The sequence below is a fragment of the Centrocercus urophasianus genome, unplaced genomic scaffold, assembly GCF_019232065.1.
Source record: "Centrocercus urophasianus isolate 14NV4802_14NV808 unplaced genomic scaffold, USGS_Curo_1.0 seq_10, whole genome shotgun sequence".
Taxonomy (NCBI): Eukaryota; Metazoa; Chordata; class Aves; order Galliformes; family Phasianidae; genus Centrocercus; species Centrocercus urophasianus.
This window is the reverse complement of record NW_024884142.1, coordinates 92,719,002-92,735,834: the sequence shown is the minus strand read 5'-3', so window position 1 is coordinate 92,735,834 and position 16,833 is coordinate 92,719,002. Positions and strand designations below refer to the sequence as shown.

General features: G+C 35.9%; 1 protein-coding gene across 2 annotated transcripts in view; it reads right to left on the bottom strand.

The window, feature by feature from the left end:
* The window catches only part of NRXN1 (neurexin 1), a 425,606-nt gene that overhangs the window by 378,501 nt on the left and 30,272 nt on the right, over positions 1 to 16,833 (bottom strand). For both annotated transcript variants that reach the window (XM_042824415.1, XM_042824431.1), the window contains exons 3-4: positions 15,190 to 15,628; positions 6,061 to 6,444 (exon numbers count right to left, since the gene is read on the bottom strand). In XM_042824415.1, the coding sequence (XP_042680349.1) occupies positions 6,061 to 6,444; positions 15,190 to 15,628 (823 nt within the window). The remainder of the gene's footprint in view (positions 1 to 6,060; positions 6,445 to 15,189; positions 15,629 to 16,833) is intronic.

The window sequence follows — 16,833 nt, the reverse complement described above, 5'->3', positions numbered from 1 at the left end:
CATCAAAGGGCGATAATAATAATGCTTGACCAATCTGTTAGCCTTCTGTGCTACCGTGATCAGCTGGGTAGACGAGAGGAGACTTGTACCTTGACTTCAGCAAGGTGTTAGACACTGTCTCCCACAACATCCTCATAAGTAAGCTAAGGAGCTGTGGGATAGATGAGAGAAGAGTGGGGTAAATTTAGAACTGGCTGCCTGGCAGAGCTCAGAGGATAGTGATCAATGGCACATAGTCTAGATAGAGGTCTGTAGATAGTTCCATAGGGATTGTTAGTGGCTCTGGTCTTCTTCAACAACTTCAGCAATCTGGATGAAGGGATAGAATGCACCTTCAGCAAGTTTTCTGATGATTCAAAGCTGGGAGGAGTGGGTGACACACCAGAGGGCTGTGCTGCCATTCATTGAGCAGGTCAAGAGAGGTGATCCTCCCATTCTACTCTGACTTGGTGAGAGCACATCTGGAATGCAGTGTCTGGTAGTGGTCTTCCAAGTTCAAGAAAGACAGGGAACTTCTAGAGAGAGTCCAGCAGAGGGCAACAAAGATTATGGGGGCCTAGAGCATCTTCCTTATAAGGAAAGGCTAAGAGACCTGGGGGTGTTTAGCCTGTAGAAGAAATTCAATTGAGAGAGGATCTTATCAGTGCTTATAAATATCTAGAGGGTGGGAGTCAAGTGGGTGTGACAAGGCTGTTTTCAGTGGTTCCAAGCAACAAAACAAGGGGCAGTGGACAGAAACTGGAATATAGAAAGTTCTATATGAACACGAGGGCTGAAGAACACTGGAACAAGTTGTCCAGTGGGGTTGTAGAGTCTCCTTCTCAGGAGATAGTCAAAACCCACCTAGACGCTTTCTTGTACAACCTTCTAGGCAACTGCTTTAGCAGAGGAGTTGCACTAAATGATCTCCAGAGGTCCCTTAGAACCCCTAGGAACTAATAGTAAATATGAGACCTTTGATAGCACAGTGAGTTTCCTCTTCCCTTACTGCTGTTTTCTAATTCATTGAGGGCAAGCCTTGATGGCACGTACCATCTTAATGCTTCCCATTCAGTTTGGTTTGTTTTTTGGATAGTGATAAAAATTAGTTTTAATATAAAACAAAATATGCTTGTTTTGAATCTCCTCTTATAACGAGAGCTTTTGTTTTAGTTAACACAACTGTTTCCATCCCGCTTCAGCTGTGCAGAATGGATTGTTAATTTGCAAGGTCTGTTCAATAAGATGATGATGATCTGAATGTGTGGAGGCAGCAAGTGTTACACACCAGCTGTGCAAACCTCACGGGAACATTAAATCTACAGATTTGTATTCATTTTTGGACAGACTAATTCCTATAGTATTGTGCACCTCATCTTTAAGCTCTACACTGTTAGGTCATCTCATGTAAAGATTGACAGTCTTTTTCTCTTTTGCTTAGCTTCATCTAGATATTAAATGCTACCAGAGCAGAATTCTAGCTCAGGGTGCTATGAGCTTTTTTATCTGTTGAAAGAGTCAGAGCCTCAACACCAAGGAATAGTAATTTTACTATCATGTCAGTATTGGAAGCATGACATTAAAAAGGAAAATATTTAAAAAAAAACTTATTGAACTTTATCAACAGTAAATTTGCTGACCAGTTTCTGGGCAGCAAATAAGTACATACCAATGCATGCACTTTCTTCTTATTCACAAGAAATGAACTGTAACATGATTCACAGACTGATAAAAAATATTTTATGCATTCTTTCTTCAATATATTTATAAGCCTCACATTAGAAACCTTTCCTACTTCTGTGCTAAAAGAACAGGAGGATTCTCCTCTCCCTTTTTTCTTTCAGTTCGCTTCTGATTAAAATCTCCAGGGCTGGATTCTCTTCTTGGCTATGTAGATAATATCTACATCAGTGTCATGCCAATCACCAAGGATGCACCAGCATCCTCTTGAGAGGAGATTCAGGATCCTCATTTTCCACTTGAGATTACTTAAATCACTGAAGAGACTGACACATCCACTTTTTAGGAAATTTTCCCACCCTCAGAAATGCTCTGAAATATTTACTGGGAGAAATGACTTTGTGAATAGATACTATTTTTCAATTCATAGTCTGTTTAAAGTGTAAGAAGTATGGACCAGGAATTTGAATTTCAGTGCTCTTGCTCTGAAGCTTTACAGTCAAGTTTACATTGTTTTTAATATGATGAAGAGATGCTTACTGCACTTAGATGAAATAAATAGAAAAGGATCTTGTTTCCTTTGGACCTCTAAAGTCCTAAAACAGAACAATTAACTTTTTCCCACTCTCTCGGATTTAAAGTGTCTGAAAATGCAAAGACTGTTCTGTAGCCCACACAGCCATTTTCAAAGATGCAGTCATCTCTGATGTGGGCTGTCAAATCACACACAAAATTTGTCTTGAGGTGACAGAAGTCACAGTCCAGAGAAAGTTTGTGAACAATCTGGAACATCGCTAATCAACCATTCAGCTGTTTTCTCTGACCCTCTTTTATTTATCAGTAAAGTTACAGCAACAAAATTCTGTCCTGAAACATAGATATAATTTCAATCCAGTATATTCTGTAAGCATATTCAAATATATCACTGACTACTGATGCAAACTTTGTTTTGTTTTGGGGTTCTTTTTTTTTTTTTTTTTTTAATTTTATTTACTTGCATACTGTCATGGTTTTGTGTTTTTTGGTTTTCAGTATTCATAACATCTTGTAGTGCAGTGGGAGTTAAAGTGTCAATGCTCCAATTCCAGGTACCTATCCCTATACATTACAGAAGTCATGGGATCTGGCCCTTCCAAGTGGGGCGGTCTCATACTGCCTGGCAGTGGGTGCTGGAGGGTGCTTTCCAAGCTGTTCCAAGCTTTTCAGTTTTGACTCAGTCTCAGGAAATCTCTCTCTCTCCTATCTTATTTGATTTATTAGTCTCAATTTCAATTAGATTGTATTATATTGTGTTATCTTGCATTCTGATATCATATTTAGTAAAATAACTTTTCCTCCATAGATTGTTGCCGCTATTTTTTCCTTTCTTCCTTCCCATTTTGTGGGGAAGGGGGGGGCTGCCAGAGTCCTAATGCCCCCCTGTCACGGGCATAGATTGATCTAGTTAACTCCATGACACGTACTCAGCCCTCAGCTAACTATTGTTCCTGTGTTATCTATTGCAGCTTTAGTCCACCTGGGCCCAATGCTTGAGCTTTAGGAAAATCAACAAGAGGAACCTTTCCATCTATCTGACAGAAACAATACCTGATATGCTGTTAATTCCTCAATAATCCATAAACGAAAGGGGAAATGATTCATCCCAATTCCTACAGTGGTATTTATTTCAGGACTGAGGTCCTAAGTTACACAGTAAAGGTGCTAGATGTTAAACATACAGGACTAGAGTTAATCTGAATCAGAGATAGAACCACTGTAATGACATTTTGAAGACAACAAATGATTCTTCATAAAAATCTATCATCATATCATTTTTTTTTTAAATTTAAAACATCCATAGATAGAGCAAAGAGATGAAAGAGATTTATTTAATTGATATGCATGGCATATATGTATTTATTGTGTATACAGATGTTCTGCATGCACAATATCTACATGCACACAGACACTAATTTAAATATACTTTCTCCTCAGAATTTCACTTGGGTAAATCTCTGAAGACATACCTTTTCCTTAACACTGAATTTACTCTTGCACAACATTCCTAGCTGTTCTGTCTAAAAGTACACATTTACAAAAGGCAGACACAGATTGTGGTCCACAATGGAAATAAGATAAGAAGTTAAATTATATTGCTCTGACAGCTGTCCATCCATCTGCCATAGATTCCATAATCTACTAAGGCCAATCTACAGATTATGCACACGTTTAAGTTTACTACAAATCTCACATAACATCAAGAATAACTTGTTAAAGGATTAAAAAATATATACAGGGATACAAAAATATTCATTTTATGTATGCAGAAATTAGATTTGAACTTTAAGGTTTGCACACCAAAATAATTTCGGATGTTGCATTATACAGGATACATTCACATGAGGATGCTAGTACTTGCACTTTGGGTGAAATAGTATAAAAAAAATAAATGGCTATATATTAAATGGTTAGTTACATCAGTCTACTGCAGATATATTAATCATGTAACCTATAGTATCCCAGTTTTTAATCTCTAATACTTTATTCTAACAATTGTCTTTCATGTAGAGCTGTATTGTTGAAATGAACACGTTCCTATTTGGCTCAAATTAGTTTGAACAATCATCACTGTGTTATTTACATCACAAATACAATAGTTTATCAGCTATTGCACATGGGTAGCAGTTATAATAACTTTGTGTGGTAGGATGCCAGCACATCGCTTTCACAATCCCAAAAGCTATAATCGCATTAACGCATAACCATTTGGGATACGAATATTTCTGGAACGAGGTCTCCTTTCAGTGTGGTTTCCTCTGGCTGCCCAAGAAGAGTAGGAAATGATCACATATTGTCTGAACTGCCACACAAGATTTCTTTTGGACAAGAACCAAACACTATTGCAGAGAAGCCGATTATACCATTCTAATATCACCATACCCACCAGGGGAATACGCTGGGAAATCAAGCTTTATCTTGGAAGGTGTCTGAAAATAAAATACGGGAAATAAAAGAGACTAAAATTTTTTAACATAAAATCTTACATTAAAATTTTACATTACCACCTGTCAAATAAAGTTACAGGAAATTGCTACAAAGTCCTTTGCAAATCTGCATGCGTTTTTGTTGCTCTCGTTCATTTCTTTTTTTTTTTTAAATGCATCCTAGCTGTCCAGTTGAAAAGATTCAATCTCTATTTTTACTTCTGCCATATGTAATAACAGAATTTTGCCACAGGGTGGTACACCAGACATATTTAACTGAAGGCTTTTATAATCCATCAGACAGCTCGGTTATGCCCTCTGCCAGCTTTACTCCACCAGTAAAGCAACAATCTGGAGATATCAAAATAACTGGCCAAGAGCCAAGCTCTTATAAATTCGAAAAACAAGAAAAAGACAACACTGAGAACCTACTAGCAAATGCTAATAATGTGATGGTATTAATTCCGTGTAAATGCATGCATGTATTTGCATACAACTTAAACACCAGGTTTTTATTTTTAAATGATGCAGTTTTGATTCATCTTCTTACTTATTACTAGATGGACATAACTTGTCAGTCAGTAATCTTGAAATTTAGATTTGAGGTGGAAGAAAAGCTATGCCAGTTGTAGCATAAGATTTTATAAAAATAAAACTTCTGCCATTCAAATATTTCTTATTCCAGCTGGAATACAAATAAACACCAAAAATATTAATTATACATTTCTATTCTCCTACTTGCATTCAAATCTTATACTAGGACACTCTATATCTTTAATTACAGATCTTTTTCCTATAAGCCATCAAACCTCAGCTTCTGCCTTCCTTTTCATTATCTGCCTTTCCAGTTAAATAAATGAGGTCTATCAACTTTACATTTACCTTTTCTACAAAATTAAGCAAATTAAGATGAGTAGAAACAATTTCCTTGGGAACTAGGAACTTCAGAAAAATGTCAATTAAGAAATATAGATTTCTATATAGATTCTTTTGCTTTGATTCATGGCTGAAGTTCTGGTTATGAAGTTAAGAGATACTGTGGAATTTAAAAATAAATTTAATTACACAGTGGTATTGACATAAAGGAGCAGAGAACGAGACCTCAGTTTGGAACAGAAATGTGTATTTAGTAATGCAATAATAACTGAAATTACTTTTGCAAAACTTTTCATAACTCATCAATGCACAATGAAAAAAAGGAGAGGCAATTTCCAAGAGACATTTAGCAGCTACCAACTCTCTGTCAAGGTCAACCAGTACCTACACAACTTAAAGCCAATGAAGGTCTCTCCTAGAGCGTTACTTCTTCCAGAGCAGGGCTCTGTCTCCATCAAATGAAATCAAAGAGACTTCTGCCTTACAAGAATCAGTGATGATTTACCATTTTAATAATTGCATATGCATTAAAGTAGAAACGCAGTCATCTCAAGAAACTTACCTCTTTCACAAGATCTGCCAAGGTACCCTGTCCCAGAGCAATCGCAAACGTATCTGTTCCACCCATCCCTGCATACACCATTGTTTTTACAGGGATTGCTAAGGCATGGCTTTGCAGTTTCTCTCGAGCACGAGGGTTTTACTCCAGCTGTACTTTGAATTTCAGCCATCTGTCGAATGTCTTTGCTCTGACCATCAATAAATAAATCTCTAATGCAGCCGACGTATCCATAATTGAGAAGTGCTGTCCACACCTCTGTTGGGAAGACCAGGCCTGCTTTATTTTCTGGTAAGCCTCCAAGATACAAGTCATCATCCAAGTCAAGGATTTCACTTTCCCCTGGTGCAGTATATGGTGTACGTAACGTGTTCACAGATATGGTTCCTGAGAAGAAATGAAAACAAAATGTAAGATTTTCAAGACATTTAAGGATCTTGGTACTGTTGTTTATCTCATTAATCTAAGCATTGCATTAATTCCTGGCAAATATCTATAAATGTATATAGGTATACATAAGCTTTCTATATAATTACAAAATAATAGATACATATTTATAGCATTCCTGCATGCTCATGTCAGATAGAAGTCAAAATCTCCTTACCAATCTTGAGGGAGCAGGAGGAATGCATTTCAGACTTATTTGCAGATATACCCTGGCTTGTGCAAGGAAAAACTCTTCACTGCCTCTCAGGTGATTCAGAGCACTGAGGTTGAGTTTTCATTGATAGGTTGCAAACTGAGAGGCAAATCTGCCTTTGGTTTGAATCCAAAGACACAGCATTTTTAAAGAGGACTTTGAGAAAGACTTTTTATTTCTTTTCTCCATTAAGTGCAGGAGAAAAATACTCGTCAGCTGCCAGGCAGGCAATCATTAAGAAGATAGCGATGTGCTTCTAGAGGGAAAAATCAATGCCTCTGACACTTACCTCAAAATGCGTGCATGTTACAAAGAGAGGGAGAGAGGAAGTATATAGAATCTGAGGAAATCAGAAATCTTTTTTAAGTTAAAAAAATAAACAAATAAAGGCTAAAATAAAATTCCGCTTCTACAAAATGTCTGAACAAAGACAGCAGAGATTTTCTTATGTGTAAAATAATGAAAAAAACAGATAATCAACTGTAAAGATCCTCTGTAAAGAAGCTGTATTTTCAAAAATAATAAGGGTATCCACTCTTTCAACTAGGCAGAATAGGCAGAAACCCCAATTTAGTGCATGGAATGAGAGAGCACACTTACGCCAACCACATTTTATGTACTAGGTTTACAAAATCAGTTGAAAAAGGAATCCTTATGCAGATGTTCACATAAGTACCTCCTCACAATTCTATAACAGTGCAGAAACAAACAAAATATAAACCAAAACACTATATACACTATTAGGTGAATACAATGGACCAGTCACAGCGAGTAAGTGGACTTATCCACTGGACACACTTTTAAATATTTAATGGTAAGACACTTAGGAATCACATCTCCCACAAAGTATTGATCATACATACATATGAAAAAATTATCTTTCCACAGTTAACAATATAGAGATTTCAGAAGATAACATTGATTATCAAATATGCCTTCACTGCGTCAAGCGTGGTGCGTGAATATAATAAATTTGGAATTTTAAGAGCATAAATCCTAAAATGAAAGTTTTAAGCAAGCAGAGAGGTCTAACAAGATGACAGCTCTCTAACATGGATACAATTTTAAAATCTGGCTTCTTCTCCTGCAATGGAGTCCTGTGGGAGCTATATATTTTGCTTCTTTTGTTGGTTTGACAGCCTGCCTTCAAGAGTAAGGACAGAATGAATACCTAAACAGTTTGGACATTTAGTTAAACCTCTTGGGGCAGAACTCTCATGAGGCCTGCCTCCCACATGAGGCTTGTGATGTATAGATTTTAGAAAGGCTAGATACTGCTACAATCTCCTTAGTATCCAAAGGGACTGAAAAAGAGAAAACAAACATTTGCGCAGCTTTCTGCATTTTTATATGCATGTTTGAAGAATGTTTGAGTATTCTCTCAGTTTTCCCTTTTAATGCATTGTCATAATCACAAAGTGAAATTTCAGTGTTAGTTGTAAAAACCAAGCTTATTGAACCAAGGTTCTGTGTTATTTTTACTCTCCCTAGACCTCCAATTTTTAAAATCTGTAGGACAATTGTGTTACGTTACATATTTTTAGTCCAGCTGAGATTCTTAAAGCAGAATTTGGCATGCCTGTAGAATAGACCATTTCTCCTTTAAAAAAGTTAAAGATGCTCACAATACTTCTCACTGCTACTGCTGCTTATTTTCACCTGTTTCTGCTCAGGCAAATTTAAGACCAAGTACTTTAAACCTATGTTCACACATCACTTAAATCCACACAAATTCAGTGAGCTGCAGAACTCCAAATATGTACAATCTCCAGCCACAAGCTCATCCAATTGCACAGTGCTACTTTCTACTAGTGACTACATCTAGCTTTTTCAAGCTATCCATGATGCTAGAAGACACCTTGGGCACCACTGCTATAAAAAAACAATCTTGATGCATTCCAATAAACAGTAATAGAAAAGCAAATCTCAGACAATGTAGCTGAGGTTCAAAATGTGATGTGAACAATAAGCATTCCTACAAAAAAGATTCCCAAATCGTAGGCTACTGCTGTACCCTGATGACTGTAAATTACAGCTAAGCAGAAAAACTTTGTTGTGTATCTTATAAGGATTACACTAGAGAAAGCTCACGTTGTATTTTGAATAGATAGCAACAACTTATAAAAGAAAAAAAACCTCTCCTCTCCTGAAGAAAAAATATCACATACTCTTGGGAGAAGACCTCAAAATCAGTGTAAACATGGCATCTACCCATGACCACGAGTAGAATAATAAATTAAGAAATAAATCTTCTGGAGACCTTTTTTTGTGTTCTGGAAGGCCTCAGAATACATGTCACCTGGTTGGACCATCTCAAATTTACTGCTGGACATTTCAACAACCGCTGATGTACTGCACAAGTGACTTGTTGAGACAACTGTGAGTTACTTTTATTTCCTTGAACCCTTTTTGTTAAGAGCTAAGCTAAGTCAAGAAGCACCTGCAGCTGATTCAAAACTTGTGAAACTTGCTCTGCCTCAGTTGCCACAGAGGAGCTTGACCAAAATATCATATGGCACACTGACTAAAACAAAACCTATAACTACAATACAAACAGCTTTAATCTAGCTAACAGCAAGAAACTCATACCTAAACACCAAGAGTTTCACAGTACCAGTTAACTAGCATCCTGGTTTCTAGCTGAACTTCTAAACAGCATGAGCAGGCAGCCATACAACCATCACTGCTCTTGGTATCCAACAGCACAGTTTATAGATAATATTGACAGGGAATACAAATTTTATCCACTAGTTGGTTTGTAAAAGTGAGTGGAAAAAAAAAGACACATTAAGAAGAATGGAAAAATACAATACAAACACAATACAAAAGTTACATGTGCTTTATTGTGTTTTTATTGTTGTTGTTGTTGTTCTTGGGTTTTGTGGTGTTAATTTTTTTTAATATCCTGAACTAAAATGCAAAAATCAAGTTAATAATGCTTCAGCATACACAAAATAAGTAGAGGATCTTTAACCTCTTGAATCCACAGTGCATCCAGAACTGTGGCACACTGTGACAGAGTAGCTGAATGGTTTTGTTTTGTTTTTTTAAAGACTGACGTCTCTCTTCATAGAAGTTTTCCAAATTCTACCAAAATCCATCTCAGTGTGGACCATACAACAACAGTGAATGACTCCCACAGAATCCTGAGATAAGACACACACACATACACTCTTTGCTGCATTTCAGTCCAAGCTTCTCTGGGGAACATACAGAGATGAATAACATTTGCACTGTCAAAGCACCATTGTACAGAAAGCCATATGGATGCTTCCACTTATAATTGTGAAATGAGCTCACTTTTCAGAAAAGCAGAAAGAAGGGAAGTTAATGGAATAGACAAAGGCCTTATGGTGTTAACACAAGAGCAGGTTAATAACTTGTTCTATAAAGATAATTCAGTGTCAATTCATCTCTCACCAGAATCACTTAGTTGTAGAAGAGAGATAAGAATGGGGCATATATAGTTTTACAAAATAACTTAAGACAACAGAATATGACGAAGAGCCTCTCCATGGAAAGAGAAAACTATTACCTTAAATCATAATATCTCTGTATTAAGAGATATGATTTTTGTTACATATTCGCATAGCACCTAGCATAATGGCAATCATAACCAGTAGTGATACTGTACTATTTCTTTAAAAGGAGCAACACCAAGGTAAAAATTTGTGCCAGGAAATAGGAAGTCTCTCTGCATAAGAATTTTTTGCGTGTTTTTTTTTGTTGTCGTTGTTGCTGTTTGTTTTTTAATGCTGAAGGTGGAAAATAATATTTCTGCCAAAAAAAGCAAAGAAAAAAAGCTAATAGCATTTGATTTGCTTGAAAGAAGGAAAAAGGGGAAGATTCAGTGAAGACAGTAAGGTGTGGGGTGTTATTTAGTCCCCAGATTCATGAAATAATGGACTCTGAAGCCAGGTATAATGCCCTATCCTCTAGAAGTCATAGATAAATTAATGGCCCTTACAACGACCTACAGCTGAAACGATTCTACAGTATTTCACCTAAGAGCAAAATGCAATTCAAACATTTAGAATCATCTTTATATATTGCACACACACACCTAAAAAAAAAATAACAAGATTGTGATTTCCAGCAAGAACTGCTTACTTACAAAGAGCAACTGATTAACAGGCAGTTCTTCAAAAAGGAAAAATCAACAACATAAGGAAGTAACAACGTAAAAGTAAGCAAACTTGGAAATATATTGGAAGGTATAGTGAAGATTATCTTACCATTCTACTAATCACGGGTCAGGTTTACCTAGAACTCTGAATATGATGCAGATCAGCTGAGAAGGCTGCAGAAGGTGGCAATGAAAATGGTCAAAGGCTACAGAACGTGATACATAGGGACAGTGAGTGGAAGTGGTGCCTTAATCTCTAAAGGAAAATGAAGGCTAGCGTAACAACAGCATGAATCATAAAAAGTAGATCTACACCATACAAAAAAAAAATCATTGTGTTACGCCTGCTGTGAACAAGGACATTACCAACAATTTGTGTTTTTTCATACATGGAAAGATTCATCTTGGATGGAATGGGAAGGTTGTACAGTGTTCACACTGACGGAGATAACAATTATCTGTCAAGACTGACGCAGTCCCATTATTACTGTGGTAGTTGAAGGGTTTAAACAGAGGACGTCTCAGAGGATCACTGTTTTTTCTATTTTTTTCTTTTTTTTTTTCTTTTTTTTTTCTTTTTTTTTTTTTACTATGAGCTTACAGATGACTGAAAAGCAGTAAGACAATCGTTGGATCAAATGTGAGGTAAACCCAGTGTCTCAAATATGCTAACTATTAACACTTATTGAAATCTGGCATTTCTTAGAACGCTGGAAAGATAGGGAGGAAGGACAGCAAAGAAACGTATGTGTGAAAAAAAGAACTCCCAACAACAATACACATAATTGATGTCTACAAAGTACAACTTAGAGATATTAATTACATCCAAGCTCTAATTTCGTACTCTAGAGATAATGTCTGGTATTTAAACTGTAACTCTAACTTTACTTCGAATTTTCAGAGACTTCTTAACCCTTACATGCTACTTATTCATGAGTGTGTTCTGATACGCTTTTACATTGCTATACACGGTTGGACATTGAGCAGAATGGTAAGTTTCTTTTCTGATTTCACTGTGTAATGATGATTTGCCAAGGATATATGGCAGTTCAGTAAAAAAAGTATGTAAGGGTTATCCTTGAGTATGGCAAATGTGGCAAAGTCTATGGAAATTTTAAACAATACTCAAACCTCAGAATCCACTTACTAGCCTAATTTTAATCTACCACAGAAAACAGCAGGGGCAAAGACCTTCACAGCTGTTTCATGGTTTTAGCTTTTTTTTCTTCTTTAACTGCAGAGTTGACATTACTGTTAACAGCAGAACAGAAAAACATTTCCCTTAGGTATGAGTTAATGAGCGTCTTCAATCATATTCATTATCTCAGCAATTTAGTTTTTCCTAAGTGTGTGTATAAGGAACTAAAACATTTCTAAATCATGTCTCACCAGTTCTGATCAGCTTAAAAAAATGATCAGCTATTCTGATCTCCATGCTTACCTCATCTGGTCTATTTAGTTACCTTTCAGATGCATGAAACACTTGTCTTTGCATATTAAGAAATGGTGAAAAAAAAAAAAACTAAGAGAAGAGTATGGTTTTCTAGAAACACTTCACACACTGTGTGCTAAAGCATAACACAGTATCTGTCATGAGGACTGCGACCACAGCATGCAGCCAAGTCATGGCACAAGAGAAGCAGCTGTGATGTCACTGTCCTTCGCAGAAAATCAGATAGACATGAGTGCTGGGAGAAATCCATCTTACATGGCAGGATGTAACACAGGTTGTGTCCTGTGCTGCATACAGGCTGCTGGTCAAAGTGTGTTCCTTTTTCCTCAGTTGCATATCTAGCAAAAGAGGCGGACTTGCTTAACATTGGGCTCAGAAATTGCTGTTCCAAAAACCTGCTTTTCATGTAAGGAAGCACTCAGAGAAGGACTTACAGGAAGCATGGTGGGATTCCGCAGGGTCACGACAGAGTCTGTAGTATAGAGTAGATGCTCCTTGTGACTAAGAGTCCAGAAGAGAGCAAAGAATGAAAACTAAATTGAGTACTTGCTGATCCAGCTAATGCTAAAGTCAAGGAAATCAGCAAAGCTCCTTGAGAAATGTCACAGCTTTCTATTATCTGAGGGAGTTACTATGCATTTGATTTGAAGGCTGGGAGTAAAAGGCTGCAAAACATCAAACTTCACTTGGGAAAAAAAAAGAAAAAAAAAAAGATTATTTGAGCTATTTATTGATCAGCAGGAGAATCTCTTCCTTTCTATTTGAAAGGCTGGAAGTATTTTATCAGCAGCAACAAGAAAGCTTAGAAGAAGCTGAGTTTTTTTTTTTTTATTTATAGCATATATTCATTCACTTATATGAAAATCTGAATATAAGTAAATGAAAGTGATCATATTCATATGATTGGATTCATATTTGAATTGGGATAGAGAAAAGAAATGAAAAAGCTTCCTGGAATATTAAGAGGAATTTTATTTTTCAAGGAAAAAGACATAGGAGATGTACATGCATAAGTCATGAAGAAATAATTTGAACATATCAATATAATTTGTTTCAATCAGAAAAATGCAACATGTAGTACATTGATTATTTTTATCATCAGGCAGTTATTTTACTCAGTTAAATCTGATGGTTTAAGATACCGCTCTGGCAGTATTTTCATTAAGAATAATAACAGCTTGCCACTGTTATCTGTCACACTGTAAAATGTTATTGTATGTACTTAAAATTACAGAACGCTTTTGATGACTGGTTCAGATTTTAGATAAAAATTCAAATACCGGTCAATAAGTTCACATATTTATTCAGTATTCCTGGTAATAATTCCACGTTTAAGGGCAAGTAGGTGATATGATGATTTGAATGAGTAGCATGGTAAATAAAGTTTGCCTATCCAGGCTATTTATTCATCAGTTGGATTATTTTTTCTTACACACAGATATTTGACTACTTATAATTCTACTTAAAGATAAGACAAAAATCTGATTTTTAGGTGACTATTGCTTCCTAAAATTACTATGCATTCTTGCCAAATTCCTCCAACAGTTCTAATAATTTAAATAAAACCGATCCTAAAATCTCTTAATGGCAGTCATGAGCTACAGTATTTAGCTAAGCAGAAATGCAGAACATTTCTTCAAATATGGCTTAGAATATAAGAATAAACTTTGCTTTAAGAAGACTCACAGAAGCACATTATTACAGGATTTATATCTCATACGAATCACTGAAACAGCACTGAAGGAGGAAGCCTGAAATGAAGGCTGCAGTGTAAATAATGTAACCACTGGATACTCAATCACAATTGAGGTTTTTGAGTTTTATTCTTTGTTTTTTACCTCTAGGAAAGCAAAAACCTAACCAACATGTAATCAGAAAATCAGGCTCTATACAACTTGAATTTCAAGCTCCACAAACCAGGAATCAAATCAGTATTTTTATCAGTGCTATAGTAGGTTGAATGATTGAATTTGGCCAGCCTTTAGCATGGATTTGACTGAAATCTTCAGTTTAAAACTACACTTAAAATTTGCTTAATTTGTTTATATTTAGAAAGTCTCTTAAAAAAATGAGTGTTTCAAGGATAAAGATTCAAAAATCAATTAAAAATGCAAATCAGTCAGAAGGAGTCATCAGGATGTAGTGGGGAAATCCACAAAAACCAAAAGAGACAGGGAAGTTTACTTTTGCAACATGCACTTTCAGAGTGTATATAAACTTCAGGTAGAACACTGATCTTGATCAGAAAATTCTTTGATGATCTAAATAACAGGCTCGGTATATCTCTCCCCAAAAAAACCTGATAAATCCTGGCATGTTGCTCAGGCCAATATATATACACTCAATATCAGATGTAGCATCAACACAAGAACAGCCAGTTAAACACATTACAAGCTGGGACAAATTTTCGTATCATTAGGAATATTTTTAAGTTTTGTTTTTAGCATTTCTGGGGAGATCATTTCTCAAGTTAAATACTACAGAATACAAACCATACTGACATAACTCTAGTTTATGCTGGTATGTATTGTCAGCCACCTATTAGCATACTGTTTAATTTTGATGAAGTTTGCTGATATGAATGGAAGGTCTATGCTGTTTCTGCGGGCAGATAATTCCCAATTTGGCAGATTCCTTAGAGTAATTCTTTTTTGCTTGATTTTTTAATCTTGAAACTTACCACTCTGGCTATTTGGTTTACTTGCAAGTTTAAATATTTGATTACCCAATGAACGTTAACATAAGATATGTTACTCTGGAAGTCATTATATTCTGGTACCTGACACTAATGACTGTTTATATTTCCTTCGCTTTTCAGACAATGTGCAACTTTGTATATAGCACTATATATAGCCAGCATTCTGTCAGATATAACAAGAAAAGACCTAATGAATATTAAAATGGAAGACTTACCTGACCGTCCATCCCTTTGAAAGTCCACATGGTACCATTCACCATCATTCACCTTCTTCTGCAACGCTTTTATTTTTATAGTACCTGATCCCATGTCTAACAGCAGGTAGAGGTGGCCATCAAGCATCTCAATGGCAAAAAAGTCAACTTTCACCATCTGTGGGTGTTTGGCATCTTTTTGGTGCCTTGGCTTTCCATGACTGAAAAGAATCAAACCATTTGGCTCAGTTGTACGAAAGTCAAATGATATTGAGCCTGTTTTCTTGGCATTCCACTTTGGCAAAGAAATGAAAGACTCTGGTGTTTCAAATGTGATCGGATCTAAGGTTGCAACGTTCTCACATTTAAATGCTACTACCCCATGAATCTTCATCTTAGGATCTCCTTGCTTGGCAAGTCGAGATAACTCCAACCTGACATCATTATTTTTATATACAACCTGCAAGAAAAGTAGAAAAATTACCAAGAGAGATTGGAGCACTTTAATCAAACATATATAATCCTGAAACATTTATTATTTAATGATTAATAATGGCATACAGGTTGCTCCAAAAGTAATGCTTCCTATTTATTTCCAAGGAAACAACAACAGATACAAAGAATAAAATAACACCATTTGATAGAGCAAATTGTCATCTACCTTAGTTTTCAACATTGTCATCACCATTAGCTAATTTGTGCAGGTGAGCTGAATGAGATGTTCTTCCTTTTGTGACATTACAGCTGCATGGCCATCTTAAAAGTGGCCTATCTTTCATGTTGCTGTTGCCATTGCTGAAAAACAGCAATCTCTACTACCATACCAACAGAATAGGAGGCATTATTTTGGGGGCAGCTCTCATATCTAAATGCAGTAATATACACAAACACATGCACAAAATAACTATTTTTATTGACTAATGATTTAATAATGGTTTTCATTAAACCAAGCAAAATTGTTCTAAAAAAAACAACCTTAGAGTTAATTCAAGCAATCTGAATGAATCTGCATATAACTCATACTATCAGTTACAAATTAGCTTGTGTAGCCTTCATTCTTAAAAGCTTTCTTTGCAGTCATTCCACTCTGTTTGAGAAATATTAGATTTCTTGTTCCTCCAAACCCTCTGTCACTGTCTTAACTCTTCTGTTCATGTACAGAAAATGCACCAAGGTCAGAAACTTTACAATTTAACATCTTTTCAATTTGTCCTTGGGGCTGAGGAACAGTAGCATCCATGAATATCATGAAGCCATAAACAGAGAAAAATGTATCATACAGATCAAAACAGAAAAAAAACAAAACCAACAACAATAGAAAAAAATGGGACCATCTCTGAGCCAGTTCAGTTGGACAAAAGATAAAAACACAAGTATTTTCCTGACTGTACAGTTTTATCTGAAAAATGAAAGACAATATTAGTTTTAAATCCAATTGACCCCCACAACAAATGTTTTTGCCTCAAGTTGCGTTTTTACTCTGTCCTGAGAAACTTGACACAATAATTACACAATATTCAAGTCTTCATTAGTATACTCTGAAATTGCCTCAATTTCTAGGTTGTCAAGGATAAAAGGACTGTTTAAATGAAGCTCTCCAATCACAGAGGTAGCACGACTAGTTTGTCAGTATTCTTCCTTATTCAATAAATGATTTACCTATGC